This window comes from Nothobranchius furzeri, chromosome 10 (assembly GCF_043380555.1).
Source record: "Nothobranchius furzeri strain GRZ-AD chromosome 10, NfurGRZ-RIMD1, whole genome shotgun sequence".
Taxonomy (NCBI): domain Eukaryota; kingdom Metazoa; phylum Chordata; class Actinopteri; order Cyprinodontiformes; family Nothobranchiidae; genus Nothobranchius; species Nothobranchius furzeri.
Window position 1 is genome coordinate 48,750,663 of NC_091750.1, and position 18,471 is coordinate 48,769,133.

The window sequence follows — 18,471 nt, forward strand, 5'->3', positions numbered from 1 at the left end:
TAAAAAGAAATAAGTGTAAATATAATACTTTAGATATTTTAGATAATCAAGCAGATTCAAAGCAATTGCAGGTCTGCTTCACATGCTCAAACATAATTTTTTTAAAGAAATTTAATTAAACATATAATTGTACCCAGACAAGTTAGTATTACATTTTTTGTTTCTGTTAATCTGCTGAAACGTCAGATTTCCAACACAGCCATCTCCTCCTGCCCATAGACATAGATAACGTACGTAAATCCCGTAGGCTGCTCCTGCTGTGCAGTTACGTACTGAAACGTACGCAATTTACGTAACGTACCCACTGTGTTTGTACATCCTATAGGTTTCGACCGTCAAACGCGTCTACGTCGCTTCGAGAATCAAAGGGTCTGATCACTAGCGTGTGATGTTACAAAGAAGAGTTATTGATCAAAGCAGTTGACCATAGGTCGGATTAGCTCATAGTCATAGCATATAGCAGACTGCATTCAGACTGCGTTTTTTTATAATTTACAAGAAATGACAAATCATTTATTATGCAGTAGCAGAAATATTTCATTTTCATAATAGCACTGCCTAATTTGACTCATAAGTAAAATTAATAAGCAATCTTCCAAACTGCTTTTTAACTTTCTTCTTCGTCATTGCTTATTCTGACTGTGACTTAATGAAAAGTATAAAGAAAAATACATTTAAGATTTAATTTTCAAATAACACTCCAGCAAAAATGTAACTAAATTCAATTTGAAAAGTCAAATTCAAAAATTCAACTGCATTAGCTTTTTCATATTCACTAAACAACTGCTTAGTGCGACTCACAATTAAAATGAAAAAGCATTTCTCAAAACTGATTTTTAGTTTTCTTCATCATTGCTTATTCTGTGACTTCATGAAAATGATGAAGAAACAAAGCATTTGAGAACTAATTTTCAAATAACACTCAAGCAAATGTGCAACAACATTCAATTTGAAAAGTCAAATCTGAAAATTAAAATGCATTAGCAGAAATGCATTTTTATTTTCATTTTACAACGGCTTATTACTCGCAATTAAAAGGATACAGCAATCCTCTAAACTGCTTTTTAATTTTATTCTTCATCTCTGCCCATTCTGTGACTTATTGAAAAGGATAAAGAAAGAGGAACTGATTTGTCTTTTTCATGCCCGTCCTGCTTAAAGTGTTTCATAATTCAAATTGAATTGGCCATCCTGAGCGGCACAGGAGAATGACAGTGTTCACCTCGCTCTTCTGAACCCTCACCACACTACGCACTTAGTACACTAGGGGGCGGTGTATACACAGACACAAAGGAAAGACCTTGCGTGATAACCGGAAATGCAGCCGACCAGTTCCCTTGGAAGAGGGGCTCCAATCAGATCAACCTTCCATCTGGATTGTCCCCACTCAGCCTGCATGTCATCATAGATCCATGGTAACTTTGCAGGATGCTGTTAGTAACTGTGTGTGAAACTCACACAGGAATCACCTCTGCTGTAGTTTGCATAGAGTTGCATGCACTTAGTCACACTTCCAACACTTCGGCCCAATCACAATACTCGCCCTGCAGACTTCAGCAATGAGCACTTAGAGGAAGTGTGCTATAAGGCTTCGAGTGCGTAGTACACAGATGTGCTAATAATTGCAGAATTGAGACATGGAGCTTTGCGTCATCGATCGCAACGCATGCCGAGATGCTGGTTGCTGATACTTTTTTCAAAAACCTTTAATAACTTTTAAACAAACAGCCAAACAGTTATTTGGAATAAATTTACATTTATTGCTGCTTTGTTGAAATATTTTTGAGCATGAACTAATTGTCCTAAAATGAACTAATTTCATTAGAAAATACATATTTTCAGGAAAGGAACTTGAGCCTTTTCTCCTGCAGCAATGACTTGTGGTTAATACCTTGTCCGAGGTCCGCATAGCTGCGGACTTGGGTGAAGTGCAGATTAAGGGTGCAATGCGGGCGTGGTCAACTTCTGCACTTGAGAATCGGGACACCGTACGCACTCCCATCCCTGGCCGTGACGCACAATTTAAGGGTGCAAGGGCGAGTAATGGGATTGGGCCTTTGTTTTCTCCTTACATCAATTTAGTGGGATAATCGTTGTTTCAACCCATCTGGGGGTGGGGGGGGGGGGGGGGCAGGCCACAACATGAAGGTGGATTCCCATTTTGCCAGAGATCCCAAGTACCACACCACAGTTTGACTTATCTACAATGATTTTTATTTACAAGTTCTATATTAACTAAAAGCTAGGGAGGATAAATATAATTCAGGGTGAACCAAAGGCCAAAACAACAAACAAAAATGCCCCTAAATTAAACAATCATCTTACCTACAAATTAAAATAAAAAGAAATACAACCAAACTTACCTCCCTGATTACAAACACAGGAGAAAACTGAAGGGAGAAATTAAATGGCAGGTACACCCCTACTTTCCTCAAGTTTAACAACATGTCTTAACACAGCACTCAACACAGGCCACTAAGTGGATGGTGGCAGGTTGGGATGAGAAGAGAATGAGGATCAACTGCAGGTGGTGTTGGCATCCCTCTTAACGGTCTGCTCCCATCAATTATCCAATCAGGACACTCCCCAGGCCACTGGTTCACCAATCAGATGTGGGCACCTGCACTAAGAAATATTATGAACATACGAAGCATCTCCCTGAATAAAACAACTTACGACCCTTGGTTGTAACAATCGTTCAAACGAAGTGCAACTTATTTTTTTTATTATTTTAAGCTGAAAATCTTGCTTTTGCAGAAATAAACTGTTCATTTAATGTTGATTATCACAAATAAATATACCAATACTGCAGTTTTCATGTTTCCACAACACAAACAAATCCGAATGTTCCTACTTGACTGTACAATCTTTTGTCTTATTCAAGAGTGGAATTTCCCAGTAAAACAGAAAAATACAAGTATGATAAATTCATATTGGTCAAACTATGTCTTGCACTTAGCACATCTGTAATTTTTTTTCATAAATTATCATAAAACAGAACTTTTGCTTGTTTGAGTCAGACAGTAACGGGCTCATTGACAAGAGATAGTTTACAAATAAACATTTAGCCCTTTTCCCTCTTAAATAAAATAAATTAAAAAAATAAAAAACTAGCAACTGTTCCTTAGTAGACACCTCACATCTGTTTGACATCAGAAGCTGCCAAGCATTGGAGGGAACCTCAAACATTGTGTACAAGAAATCATTTAAACTCAAAATCATTGTTTAAATATCTTTGGCTACTGACAAAACACAGATTCCAACGAAATAAAAATAGCATCACCATATTTTAAGGTTTGTAGTAGGTGGACTCCCTTTAGCATGAACTCATAACAGATGAGCTCCTTTCACTTACAAAAATATGAAGTAGACGTGGACGTATTTTGGGGGGGGGGGGGGGGGCAGGCATGACCCCCCCCCCCCCCCACCTCCAAAGTCAAGTTTTGACCCCTGCATTTGTTACCATCCAAAAACAATATTATGCTTTATTAAATAGACACTGGTTGAGCTCTAGGACCAAGCTGAAAACAACCATTTGTGTTGAAGCCTGTTTCCCATTAGAACATACTGTAAAGATATAGCCCCCCCCCAGTCCTCATGTCGGTTGTGTGCCCCCCACTTCTAAAGTCAAAACTACATCCATGAAAAAGCACAGCCCTTATTGATATTGCTTCAAGCTAGTAAAGAAAATAGAGGCACATGATTCTTTTAGCAGTGAGTTTTAGAAACCCATTAAAAAACCTACATTTAACTCTACATACAGTACATTTATATCAGGTCCTACCTGGGTCCTACGCAGGTTACCTGCACCCACTCCACACTGTAGAGGTATTTCTTTTAAAGCAACATGCATCTTAAATATTTAACAGATTTGTTGTGTTTGATGTAGAGACATTCATCTTCTGATGTGAAACTTGAGAAGAATCTTAGCTGTTTGGCAAAGTCAGCAAGTGAGAGAGTCACTTCTTGTCTTATTTCCTGGAGACATAAGCTGCAGCCCTACCCAACCTGCTGCCTCAGACCCTACAATCATTGAAGATGCAGTTTTATTTTTACCGTATTTATTATTATTATTATTATTATTATTATTATTATTATTATTATTATAAATTTTTTGTAAGTGGGATTGTAAGGACAACCTTCATGCAGTCAATATTGTGTATTAGATAGAAAGAAATCCAAGTGACTTTAATATTAAAAATCAAGGAGTGATAAGCTAACTGCTAGTCAAGTCAGGGCCCTTTAAAGATTACATATTGTCTTATTAAACAAATCAAATGCATTTTAGGCAGATACTTGAGTAAAGTGCATTTTCATGGGACAGTTAGACATTTTCTCTTTATATTTACTGACTAAAAGCTAGCCTGAGTGGGTTTGAGTGAGACCAATGTGACATGTAAGCAGTGTTACCACATTGAAATAGTAACTTGATTACTGACTACTGGTTACTCCTTCCAAAAGTAACTTAGTTACTTTACTGATTACTTTATGCTCAAAGTAACTAAGTTAGATTAGCAGTTACTTTATAAATTATTTTCAGCAGCTGTCAATAACTAAACACTTTGCCTCAAGATAAAAATCAGCAATCAGTTTTGCTATGCCAATGCAATGTGCAGGATAGCACAGGCAAACACACTGTAACCCCAAAATACTGTGAGATACATTGAAGAAATGCTGAATGGCACTACGTAACATCATTACTTACTCATGGTGCAAAATTAACACCAACTAAAAATAGCACCATCAGAACACTGAACAAGAGACTAGTGACACTAGTAACTGCGAAAAAAGCAGTGACTGTAGAAAAAGAACAAGCAGCAGGCGAAGTGCATTGTGGGAAGCCACTCGAGTTGTTTGTTATATTTTGGTGTGTTTACTTGCCAGTGTTTTCTTGGGTGTTGTTAGTTTTTGTTCTGTGTTCTGATGGTGCTATTTTTGGTTGGTGCTAATTCGGTCATTTAGTAGCTCAACATGCTGCTTGTTCTGATGCTGTTGTTGGTTACATGTGTTTTGCTATTCTTTACGCTGGTTTGTTCATTACGCAAAACTAGTAAACAGTAGCGCTTAGTGTCTTGGACAAGTAACTTTGATTAACGATATGAAAGTAGTAGCACGTTAGATTAGTCGTTACTTGAAAAAGCGGTCACTTCAGAGTAATGTGCAATTAACTAACATGTTACTGGCATAACTGAATCTAAGATATTTTCAACTTAACCCTGGTTTACACTAGAGATGGGATTTATGGCTCTTTCATGGGAGCTATTCATTAGTCGGTCATTTACCTCAAAGAGCCGTTCAAAAGACTGGCTTCTTTGAACGAAGTGAAGACAATGGAGGAGGGAGGGGGGCTATTAAGAGCAACGTGTTCCTGCAGTGTCCGTGAGGGTGCACAGGGTTGGTTAGGGTTCCTCCTACGGCTGTCACAGCGGTGGGTGGGGTTTGAGCAGGTGCACTTTACCGACTTCCAGGGAGGTTTGTTACCGGAAGACAAAATGAACGGCTCTCTACAGGGACTCGGCTCTCATTGTTCACTTTGAAAACCCGCTCAAAAGATTCGATTCATTCGTGAATGTCACATCATTAGTTTATACTTCTCCATCTGCAGAGTTGCGGAGACACGCAACGCCATTATCAGTCATTGTAGGACTTCTTCTACAGTCTCACAAGAACAGATGGAGTAGACCCAGACTTTCTACATATTAGTTAAATGTGACAGACATCGCAAGCCTGTGATTGGTCAGGACACTGCTTCCTTTTACTTCATCAACAGCACCGCCGTCCTCCCTCAAAAAAAGTTGAGCGAAAGCCAAAATAATGTAGCGACAGAGACTCAGAGCAGATTGAAGAATGTCTCGTGGAAAAAGTTTGATGATATAAACGTTAACACATTCATGACTGAAGGAGTACAAACATGCAACAGACTTTTGATTCATGGACAGAAATTACAGGAAATGTGGGTTTAGAGGTGGTGACTGCATGAAGAGCTGGAAGATAATGAAGGGCATATTTGTCAGTGTTTAAAAAGTCCCTAAAATACATAAACACAATGTAAACACACAATAGCAAATTCATCTAAATGTGACTGCAATGATAGCAGGATACCCCAGAAAAGTGGTATGCCCTCTGCTGTCCTGGTAGAGAATTGCTTCACAACACTGACGCATCCATAGACATGAATACGTAGGTGCTCTGTTGGGTGCTGGAGAGCATAACAGCACCATAATGGATGGGATTTCCTCACTATTCAAAGTCAATGCAGAGTGGACAACTATGCCGGGTTTTTTGCAGCCTACGGTTGCAACAGCCGGCATACAATTGAAAACAATTTATGTGGGATTACTATTGACTTTTCCAGCCTACCTCATGTGATTTTATATTTGAATATATTTTAACGTATTTTGTTTAATTATATTTATATTTTAACTATCTTGCCATACCATGTGTCAGATTTTGTGAAAAAGCTTGATAAAATGTGTGTTTTTAGTTGGGTAAGCACTTTTCTCACTGGAAATTAATGCATCCAGGGGGTGAATGGAGACCCAACTAAGTTGGCGGCTGGCCACTATAGAAGCTCCAATAGGCAGTGCTAGTCCATGAGGCATCTACGTATATATATATATATATATATATATATATATATATATATCTGTCATATATATTTATGTCTGTGGACACATCAGCGGAGAAGTACAAAAGGAAAACATCTCAGAGAAGCGTAAACTAGGCTTTATGAGTTCTCCAAAGAAGCCCACTTTTGAGAAAAAAAGTTAACTATGCCTTCAAATCCTCAAGCATTTATCTGGGTTAATCTATGCACATACTGAACAACTAGGTCAACATTTTCTGCAGAGCAGTTGGTCAAGACAAAGTAGCGTCATCAGTGTTTAGTGAAAAATATCTATATCCATGAAGAAACTGACTAGGTAACAGGCAGTCTGACAGAAGATAGCAACTAATGCTAAGCCGTAGCCAGTGTTAGCTTAATGGAATTAGCATTACATATATTTAACTTCACATATGAAACTGTGATTTATGAGAATGTGGATTTCTAAAAGTGTGTCTGCGGTCCGGCTCATGTTGCACATGCTTATAACACATGATTCTTTATTAGCTGCATCCTCTGATTTACTTTTTTATTTCTAGGGGTTGGTGGGATTTTTAGGGTATTGTCTATCATTCTTTTTAAAAGCTTATTGTGTTGCTTCCATTTGCTCAGCATTTAAACCTGGTTTGCAATATTTAGCTGTCCTTCCTGACAAAGCATTGATGCGTCAAGCAAAAAGGAAGTACAAGTAGTGAGCTAAGTCCTACAATACTGTGTATGATCATTGTTTAAAAACTGTTAAAAGCTTCTTGTTATTTTCCACATGCTTTTCAAATAAATAAAAGTTTAAAACACTGTAATTTTAAATTCTGATGATTTGAACTTCTCTCTGTAGATCTGGGGTGTGGTGGTGGGGTTTGGCGACCCTACTGATTTTGGGTTTTCTGCCTCAAAAGTCCTCAGAGCGTCTTGGTGTTGGAGTTGGAGAATGAGAGGGTCACATTTCTGCATTTTCAAACTGCACGGGGGAAGGCTCAGACGCTTGTTTCTGCATATGCACAGAACATCAGTTCAGATTACCTGGCCTTTTTGGATTCTCTGGCTAATGTCCTGGAAGAGGTGTCATCTGGGATTCTGTTATCCAATCATGCCTCTCGGTTCACCAGTAAGGGTGTGATTAATAGAAATGGCATCCCTGATCCGATCCTGAGCTGTCTCTTGTTTTAGGACTCCTGCAAAATGTGTGGGATGTCCATAACATAACAAAAAATTACTGATCCAAAGGTGGTTCATAGATGTACTTTGAACTACTTCCCATTGGGATAAAGGTCACTGATTGATTTGTGATGGTTTCATCTCGTCTATGGCCCCGCGTCTTGGACAATCAGATGAGAGAGAGGTAAAGCTGTCAACACATCACCACGAGTTGTATCTGGTGGCTGAAGAAGATACGGGAGAACCCTGGTAAACCCAAACAAGTATTGAGAGTGAACTAGGAATATTCAAAGATATCTTAAATTCACACCCATCGTGTAAATTCACCTACAGGAGAGTTTTCTACATGTCCAAGGGAAGACTGGTGACATGGAGACCAAATGTTCTAAACCTCCATGGGTGCCTGCCCTGGTGGTATCTAGAGAACCTATTGGTGCATATGCATCACTTGTCCAGGACGACTGGTGCTTCAGTGGCTTTGGAACAACATCTCAGGTGTGAGAGGAATTTGGAGAGGCCACATAAAAGGACTTTCAGTTTGCCTTGAAAAGCTTTTGGCAAATTATGCAACGACCCAGGAAAGGAAAGCAGTGTATGGTTTGGTTTGGGCACTGCTGACCCAAGTTTGTGAGTGGTGGAAAGACCACTGAGGATTGTCCTAGATTCAGTTACTATATACCTCAATGACGAAGCAGGCTGAGGACTGGAAGCTGTCACATTGGTAGCAGTCACTAACATGTGATGGGCCCCAGCTGGGTGCCAGGGTTAGATTAAATTTGCTCTGAAATCCTGAAGGATCTGGGTATTTTTGGACTATCATATGGTTGACAAACCTCTTCAGTGTTGCATGGAAAATGGTGTCTGTGGGGTGGCAGCCACAATTTTTTAAAATATGGTTATGTTCTAGCTATTAAGGGATCACATGTCTCAACCAAAAGTCACATGCGGGGGGCGGTGTGGCTTTTGTTCAAGTCATGGAACAGTGGACCAGATTATCACCATTGCTAAGTAGCCAACCTGAGTCCATGGATTTCAAACAGGAGAAGGTGGGATCCCCCTCTGGGTTGGAAGTGAGTCTCTGCCTCAAGAGGTAGAGTTTAGGTACATTGGTGTTTTGTTTGTGAGTGGCAATAAGAAAGAATGAGAGATGGAATAATGGATCTGGGTCTCATCTAATAATGAGGGCATTGTTCAAGGTCAAGGGGAAGGAGCAGTGCCGAAAGCTTTTGCTTTACCAGTTTATCCATTGTCTAGCCCTCCTCCATGGTCACATTATTTGTGTGGCAAGGTGGAGAAACGAGGGCCTGGGTGGGATTCGATCCCCAGACTCCCAGGTGAGAGTCATGCGCGTTTACCAGTCAGCCAAAGGGACATCCCCTTGGCCAAGATGCCAGGGCGCATGATCAATCGGGACACTGTGACAGGACGCTCACACTGCCACATCTGGATAATGACCAAAGAACAAGATCACACATACAAGCAACTAAAAGATGTTCTCTATAGGGTAGCTGGGTTCAGCCTTAAACTTGCGGTGCGGAGACACACAATGCCAAGATCCATCATCACAAGCGCTCTGTGGCAGACCAACAGAGGAGGACAGAGATATGCCTGATTTTGGAGATCAGGGAAAGCACAAGTTAGTCGGCACACCACTTGTTTTGAATTCGTCAACAGCATCACCATTTCCCCAAAAAATTAATACATAAACAAACAAGTGCTGAAGATATATGCAGCAAACATGAAACAGATAAAAGAACATCTTGTGGAAGAAGACCAATGTTATAAACATTTCTAAAGCCCTTCAATGAAAGAGAACAAAGATTTGTAGCTAATTTGTGGAAGGGAGTTGAAGGAGACATGGGTTTGGAGGTGGTGACTGCATGAAGAGGTCTCTGGAATACAGACACAGTAGTAAGTACACTACTGTTGACCAGAGCGATGACTGCAATGGTGGCGGGATAGCCTCACCACCCTCAGAAAAGTGCTACGCCCCCTGTTGTCCTGGTGGGCAATTGCTTTGCAAAACTGCCCAAGTATCGGAGAAGTGGGAAAGGAAAACATCTCCTGCAACATGTGTTCCTGCCTCCACAGCCCAGCTGACGGAGGAGGATAAACTAGGCTTTAGAGATAAAATGAGGAGCCCCATCTTCCTGGGGGAGCTGGGAGCAGAGTTGCTGCTTCTTTGCATTTAAAAAAAGCAGAAGGTGATTTGGGCGTCTCATTAAGATGCCTTCTGGTTACCTTACTCTTGAGATTTTCCTGGGACATCCCTCTGGAAGGAGGCCTGGAATTTACTGGAGGGATTGTATATCCACCCTGGCCGGGAGTTCCCTCAGGATTCCCTGGAAGGAGCTCAAGAGTGTCACTGGGGAAAAGCATGACTGGATTTCCTTCCATGAATTGTTTCTTCCCCTATCCAGCATTCGATGAGAAGTAGAGAATGAATGGCTGGAATGATGTTTTGAATTTGTTATTTATTGTAGAACAGTTCTGCCAAGCATTTATTACGTTGCATTTTTCTTGATTTAAGTGCCTGAAAAGTATTTTGGTTTGAACTTCAGGTGAAAAACAGTCAAATAATTATTTTAATAAGTGTTATTTGTAAGAAAAGCTACAGTCGGACTGGATGTTTGATGGAAATAAAGCCAACTCGTCTAAACAGTAAACAACAAAAGAGAACCCGAGGCTCATTTTTGGTCAAATGCTCTAAATAAATCATAATTCTGATATTGTGTTCGGTGTCCTGACTTACCTAATATTTGTTGTCTGTCATCTGCATAGTTACCTCTCAGGTGGTGCAGTTATGTGCAAATGTACATTTTCCAAGTTAAATGCCCCAGCTTGAGCTTTTAACCTAAAGATGACATGCTAACTCACCAGCTTGTACGAATTAGCTAATATATAAATCTGAGAGCTGATGTTTTGATTGCTCTCTCTCACTTCTTTTTTGGTGTCGGTTTTGATTCGCCTTTGGATCCTGACAGGCCATTTTCTGTGTTGTCAATCCCTGATGAAGTTACAAGGCACTCTTTACTGCAGTGGGGGGAAAGGAAAGTCATGTTAGAGGACCTGTAGAAACACATATCTTTATTAAATGAACCCCAAGCCACTGCACTGACAAGGAAATAAAAAAGACTCACTTTTTCTCTTCAAGTTTGGCAAGAACATATAGGGTGAAGTTCTTAAGCAACATGAAGCCCATCAGAAAAGCTATGGCTCCGCCCACAGCTGAGGCAATGATGATGGTCACCGTGTTGTCCACCACCCTCACTACAGATGAGATCACAGGAAAAAACTTTTATTTATATTTGAAAAAATTGCTACAGATAATGAAACACCCTCAAGTGTAGCAAAGGGCTGGATGAAATCCTACACATGTTTTCTGCCATCTGGTGGATGATCTAAGTACTACAGGTGAAAAGAGCAATTTAAAAATCATTTCACTAATATTTCATAGTTCTGATTTTAAATTAATTAATGGATTTTTGACTGCTTTACTGAAACAATTTTACTACAATAAGTGCAATTCTCTCTAAAGTCTCTTAGTTGAACTAGTTTCTTTTCGTGATTGTGATGTGAGGCCTACTTTTTTGGCAGATTGAAGTGTTTTTAACCTCTGAAGTTGTAGAATAACTAACCACATAAAGATGTGAGAAACATCATATGTGATTTAAAACCAAAAACCTTGAGTTTGAATGAATTATTTGTTAATAAACTCATGTTGTGAGCACTCACACTCGTCCACCACGATGAGGGTGAAGATGGTGCTGTGGTTCTTGTTCATCTCTTTGGGATTACGTCCAAAACACGTGTACTGGCCTGCATCTTCAAAGGTGATGTTCCACAACAAAATGGAGACGTTGTTTTTAATGTTCTTTCCCACAAACTCCACTCGGTCTCTAAATATTTTCACCGGTGGGTCGGAGTCCTCCGAAGGTATCTCTGCTTCACACACCTGACAGGATCAGCAATCTGTTAAATATCAATAATAGTCACAAGTTCCAACACTACAAAAACTGATTTCTAGGAAAGTTTTTTTATCCTAATTTTTAGACATTTAATTCTGTTTTTTATGAAAATAAAATAAAATTTTCTCTAGAAAAATAAAATGACTTAAAATGAGGTAAATATTCTTAACTATGATCCAAATTTCCTGGTTTTGAGCAAAACAATCTGCTAGAAATCTTAAAACTAGCAACTAAACTTAAAATGAAATAAAAATTAGATTATTTAGCTAGTTTTAGGATTTCTAAATTTTGCTCACCTCATTGGCAGATTTTCTTTTATTCAAAACAAGGACAATTGAATCATATTTAAGAATATTTACCTTGTTTTAAGCAATTTTATATTTCTAGAGAATAATTTATTTTCTTTTTAGACTAAAAATAAGATAAAATGACTAAAAATGAGATTAAAAAACATTTTTGCAGTGCAGAGGCTGAGAAGAAATATCTCAAACAAGTTTTTTTTACCTTTGTCATGGTGCCATTGTCGTTGTATTGCCAGTTGAAGTACAGGTTTCTTATGCCAATACAGCTGGCATATGTGCAAGGCAGCATGACTGTGGAACCATTCACCGCCTCTAAAAAGGGAATCTTCCCCACAGACATCTCCAGACCCTGAGCAGACCACACACCTGAGGAAGAAGAGCAATATTAAAGATAAGGCGTTACCTGTCTTTCATTGACAGAGCTGTTCAGATAGGTCCATCAGCATGTTAGAGACCATTTCTCATCTTTCTCTAATTACACAGTGACTATTCCATCAAAAAGGCATGTTGAAATCAAAATTTCTCTTCTTTTGCTTTGAAAATATCTAAAAGAAAACATTCTACCATGGCTTTTTTGGAAATGGATGACTGCATACATTCATAAAACACAGGAAATATGTTTGCTCAAAATTTAGGAAGTCTTTGCACCAAAGAGGGAATGAAATCAAGCTGTCTTGTAACCCGAGTAAATACAAAATGCTGTTTTACAAGGATGGTTTTATTTATCCAGGGAATAAAGTATTTTTAACCAATCTGGCCTCTTGTGAAAAAGCAAATGCCATCTATGTTAAATCATGAATAAACTGTGTTATCTAAAAAACAAAGTTCCCTTTTATCAGCCACACACAGGCCTGATTACTAGACTTAGGAATTCACTTCATTAGAACCAGACTGACAACATGAAGTCGGCTAAAAGAGCTCAAATAGCAACATGTCATGTCCCTTTTTAAAAGAAACTCAAGAAAAAGAACCCTGAAAAAACTCTTAAGCACTGCATACCTCAGCTGTTAAAGGAAATAAATCATTTACAATAAGAACCCACTGATGGCGGCCTCATTCAAAGTGTGCTAGTCTCTAGAGACAGGAAGAAGTCCACTGACTGTTGGGTAACAAACGAGTAGATAATTTACACTTTTTAAAACAACGCTTGATCCAAAAAGTCACACCAATGCTTTGGATAATTGTAGATATTATCTGTTTTTAAACCAATATTGCATGAGAGTTTATGCTGTTTGTTTCGAAAGAAAAACATCCAATAGACTTTTCTACAGTGCTACATCACTCCCCTTGATCGCCTGCGACTAGCCAGTCCTCTTTACTCCGGACTCAGTCACCTTTTTACTTTGGGCCAGATTGGTTCAGATAGCTCCTTTTTCTCTAAAAGAAAACATGGTGATTGAAATTATTTTTTATGGCACAGTGGATCGCCTGACCCAGGTAATAACCATTGGTGTGGACAGTGGCAGATTTAGCAATTTGGGGGCCCAAGGCGAACTCAGACATGGGCCCCCTTACACTAAATTTTTGACAATCTTACCTTTATCTGGATTTGCGAAACTCTCCCCTCTTCTGCCATGAGTTATTTTCCCTTTTTATTGGTCCTCCACTTTGTCTTTCCCTCCCTTTAAGCGCTTTCAATATTTGCTCTGCTTTCTTTTTGCTGTCAGTGCTCCTGTGCTTTAGCCATTATTTTTTTCTGTTTTCCATTTTGGTCTATGTTTTCCTCCTTTTAAACATTTTCCATTTTCTCTCCCTTCCGCTGCCTTTTGATGTTTATATCAAAAAACGAGATCAATTTCAGAAGTGAAGATTAAAGTTAAAAAGTTAAAGTCCCATTAGTTGTCACACACACAGGTGTGTGTGCGACATTTATTCTCCGCATTTGACCCATCCCCTGGGGGAGCGGTGAGCTGCAGACAAGCCGCGCTCGGGAACTATTTGGTGATAAAAGCTTTTTTAAAGCAAAGCCGCTTTTTTCTCTTATTGGAGCCACTAGGATAACTCCATTTCATGCTTAATGTTTTGACTACCGCTTTGAGTTTGTTATGAATGCCCCCTCCTCTCTTCTTCTTCTGGTAATGGCTAAGTAGCTCACTAAGCTAGGACACAGCAAAGAAGTTAACCTTTGGACTTCTTGACTAAAAATGGTTTTGTTTCCTCCAGAAATCTTTTGAGTTTGATGCTGTAAGTGAAGTATTTTCAAATTTGATTTAATGTTGGTAGCTTACGAGTTAGTTGCTTGATACTACTGACAACAGCACGCTCAGTCTCATTCTTGCGGCTTCATTTAATCTATTTGTTTGATTGATTATTTTACGCAACCATGGTAAATTGTTGCTGTATTGTGGGGTGCAAACAGGGATTGCCAGGGAATAATGGTGGAAAACGGGCTAACTTTTCTCTGTTTTCCTGCTAGGAGGCAAAGCCACAGAGACCAAGGATGTTTCTCAATGCCAAGGAACCTTGCCTTGATGTCTTGGCCCCTCCCCGGTTGCTTAGGAGATATGTCATCGGGAGCCACCAAGACGTCTTCCAATGTTCATGTTCTACCGAGGCGTGTGTTCTCCGTTTGTTAGCCGTTTAGCTAGCTGAGCAAGGATACATGGGAGGTCTTGTAGCCTTGCCTTGGTCAAAAATTACCCATAATACACCGCAGTATTTTCAAAAGGATGGCGGATCAGAAGCCGGCAGCTACTTCGGGGGCAAATTTCAAGTTTAAAAGCAATTCAACTAATTTGAAATGTTTTTTGAAGATCCAAAGAAGTTACGTATTGTTGGTTAGTTGCTTAATAGTTGCAGCTTCGGTGGCTAGCGGGTAGTAACTCGCTTATATATTTAACAAATATATACACAATTTAAAAAGTAACAGGCTCATTATATATTTATATTGAAACTAATACGTATAAAATATAACTTTATATATAATTTTGATAGTTTTCCTAGAAAAACCAGCAAATGAAATGTATACCTCTCATTCAGACATTTACATCCACTCACCACAAACAAGATAGCCAATCCAACAAGTTGTCATCGCTGCTCCAGTCTTGGGTCTTTCACATTGATTCAAACCTTTTATAATGCTGATTTTGTCCACATACTGGTCCCGATGTCTTTATTTAATGTATTCCTTTATGTTCTGCATCCTTTTTGGGATTTTAACATGTTAACACTTCATTTCTCCCAAATCTGCATCTTCTCTGCGACGTACTGTTTGTTTTCACTTTTTTTTTTTTACACGCGTGGAGCCATCAGCATGTCTACGCACATGTCAGAATCCAACACATAATCACGTGTGATCCCAAGCCCTCCAGACACTGATTTCTACTGCATGTAACATATCAATACCTCACAAATACTGCAGAAAGACTGGATTCAACCAATCTGGGCTCCTAACTAGGAGACGGATGGATGCTGGACGGTGATTTTGTAACGTTGTTGTCTGGATTTAAACGTTTTTAAAGAGCTGCTATTTTATACACACTTTCTCTTATTGGCATTCCAGAATTGAAGGCCTCAGTAACCCAAGACAACAATGTCCTTGCAGTGACATTATTGTCAATAAGACAGGATGCAGTCTGTGCGTGAAAAGTGTAACTCTACACCAGAATCACCAGAGTCTGGAGACATCAGAATGTGGAAGTGATTAAATTTTGCCATCACAGATCCGACCACAAAAGGCAAAAACTGAAGGACAAAGGAATTTGTCTTTTTTGAGGTTAGCATTTTATCATGTTCTTAGTATTTCTAATTTAGCAGGTGCTCAGTTGAACTTCCTGGTTTATGTGCAAAAATTAGGATTTTATTTCTAGCAGTTTCAGGACAAATAGAACATTAATAAGTGTTTCGGGAGCTGGTCTCCAGCCTTGCTGTGATTCTGCAGCTTGTTTTGCGCACATTGTGTTACTCCAACAACATGGTGAAGGTCAGCATCAGGTAAACACTGCAGCATCTAGGAATGACACTGCTAGGACCAGCAGAGGTTGCTAAGCACAGCAAAAGAGAGCAGCTTGAACCATTCCCAGGAATGATCTTCACCTGAATAATCTGAAAAATAACTATCACTGCTGTTTTTGTGCAAATATACTTTGGCAGTTGTCATTGAAGGCCTTCCATAGTATGTGTTGCAATGAGTTTTTTCTTCTTTTTTCTTTTCATGTTTTTAAACAGTTTTAGTTGACATCCTTAGTTTTTATCACCTTCAGTTCTAAAGCTGCTGACAAAAGGTGCAAAATACTATAAACAGAGCATTTTGCCTTGGCCTTAACACTGTGCTTTAGTCTGACATACTTAGAATATGCTGAAAATGTATTCCTAAGAATTGCTAAAAACCTGTTCTGGGGGTTTTCAGGAGAAAGTAGAACAGTGGTGCTCCAGTTTCTATCCAGCATATGTCAACTGTAGACCATTATTTAAATCACAGATAAATGTGCTCAGTAACTGAAACGTGTTTCCCATAAAAAATAGAAAAAGCTGCAAAACAAAAGAGGACTGAGGCTTGTTTCGGACTGTGTTGTTGCCCAAAAGTCATTTGGTTTCTTTGTGGATTTGAAACAATAGACTAGTTTTCTGTAGCACATGTGAGCATAAATTAAACAGAGGCCTATAGAAATGTGTCAAAGTGCACTAGTATGTGATTGACTGAAAACATCAATGACAATGTTATTTTTGACCTGCAGCAGAAATTCTGCTGCTTGGACACCCGCAGCTGCCTTTTATGCCCAGATTGCAGTTTTTGTTTGCAGGTGGCAACAACCTGCCTCTGTCTAAATAAAGAAACAAAATGTGTTCTACAATAATAGGAAAACATAATGTAACTGGCAACAATAAGTTATTAACTCATCTGTTCATTCGTGAAAATGCATGGACTATGTTATTAATTATTCTGCTAAATATCAGCATAGAAACTAAATACTATTTAAACTTTAATCAATATTTGCTGCATTGTTGCTGCAGTGGTGCTTCCAACTAACATGTTCAATCAAAGCAATGAATTTCAAGAGATGTATGCATGAGTAACTGACTCAACACAATCTAGTGCAATTGTCATCCAACCACTGAACATCCCTGGTTCCTCGCGGATCTGTAAGTAAAAGTTTCTTCATCACTTCAGCCTCCCTATACTCTGACTCTGAATCTCTCTGGACCAGAACAATATGCTGTAAAACACCAGGGCAAAAGTGCATGACGCAGCTTTTCCATTGCTTCCATTGACTTTACCTTGCAGATTTTTGTTTTTGTAGGCTCATAGAGCAGAAAGTGACTCATATTAAAATTAATTTATAATTGTGCAATCATTGTTACTACTTTTATAAACGAGTCTCTAAAAAAGACCCCCCCCCCCCCCACATACACACACCTCCCCAAACAAAGTTTTTCAAAATTCTAATAAAAATATACTTTTCAATACAAAAATTGTCATTCAATAGAAACAACTAGACATTTTTGCACATTAAAATACAATATCAATAATAATTATTATTATTGGACTTTACCAAACATCAAAGTGAAGATGAGGCTGATGGCTGCATTTGGAGAGCCCAGCCTCAGGGGTTCAGCCCCAGTCCACCGAACTTCCATGGCAGCTCACTGAGCCTTAAAACAAATGATGCTGCAGGATCCAGTCCAGGATATTCCTCAACACAGCTCGGTTTCTCTGTTAGGTGTCAGCTAAAACGCCTCCTTAAATGCTCCAGTTACACAGATGTGAAAAGACTTTAAGATAAAAAAGAGAGAATGGAGGAAAACAGAGAAAAGGAGGAACAGTTCTGTCAGTAAAACTTCACTTAAAAAGCATAAATTCCAACAGAACTTTATGCACTGCAGATCATGGGAAAGACACACTCTGCCATTAAATGCAGAAGTGAAAAAAAAATCAATCAGAAGCAGGATGAATTGATTTTAACGTAACATGAAGTTAGTTAAAGTTTTTCTCCTGCTTACCTGGTCCTGCGGTCCCTGCTCGAACAGCTGAGTCAGTGTGGACAGGACAGCGGCAGAGCGGCTAACTCACTGCGCAGAGTCAGGGTTCATACAAGGAGATTCTGCCAGCTAGCACTTTCACTGCAGAGACAGCCACGTTGCAGCGCCAGCCAAGAGGAGAGACAATTAGAGATGGGAGCAGTGAGACGGGCAGACAGGAGCAGAAGATGGGATGAAACTCTTGTCCCTCCTCGGCAGCAGAGCTCCAGTCAGATGGATCTGTTCCATGACTGTCCTTCCAGATGTCTAACAACTTTTCTCTGTCCTCTCTGCTGGCTTTGTGCCACTTCTCCTCATCGCTCTGTTTCTCCTCCATCACCTGCCCCCACATCCCTCTTATTTTCTTTCTCTCCTCCAACACCCCCACTCGCTCACTCCTCCTCTCTGCCTCTCCCTTTCTTTGCCTCAACCACCTCCTCCCCTTCTTCTTGCTGGGGGCGCGTTTGCAGACTCAGACACCTAT

The 18,471-nt window shown here is 39.4% G+C and overlaps 1 protein-coding gene across 1 annotated transcript; it reads right to left on the reverse strand.

Annotated features, from left to right (window-relative positions):
- Positions 1-3,431: 3,431 nt before the first annotated feature.
- On the reverse strand, positions 3,432-18,410 carry scn4bb (sodium channel, voltage-gated, type IV, beta b). The gene is made up of 6 exons (XM_015961003.3): positions 17,970-18,410; positions 17,522-17,741; positions 12,232-12,395; positions 11,495-11,714; positions 10,900-11,029; positions 3,432-10,792 (listed from the first exon to the last, which is right to left on the reverse strand). Exons 2-6 carry the CDS (start codon positions 17,604-17,606, stop codon positions 10,696-10,698), a joined length of 696 nt encoding a protein of 231 aa, XP_015816489.1. The 5' UTR covers positions 17,607-17,741; positions 17,970-18,410; the 3' UTR covers positions 3,432-10,695.
- Between the last annotated feature and the right edge of the window lie 61 nt (positions 18,411-18,471).

Coding starts and splice junctions, on each gene's coding strand:
- scn4bb (XM_015961003.3), bottom strand. CDS start 17,606: ATGGAAGTTCGGTGGACTGGGGCTGAACCCCTGAGGCTGGGCTCTCCA. Junction 12,396..17,521: donor CATCTTCACTTTGATGTTTG/GTAAAGTCCAAT, acceptor CTTCTTCCTCAG/GTGTGTGGTCTGCTCAGGGT. Junction 10,793..10,899: donor GCCAAACTTGAAGAGAAAAA/GTGAGTCTTTTT, acceptor CCCCCACTGCAG/TAAAGAGTGCCTTGTAACTT.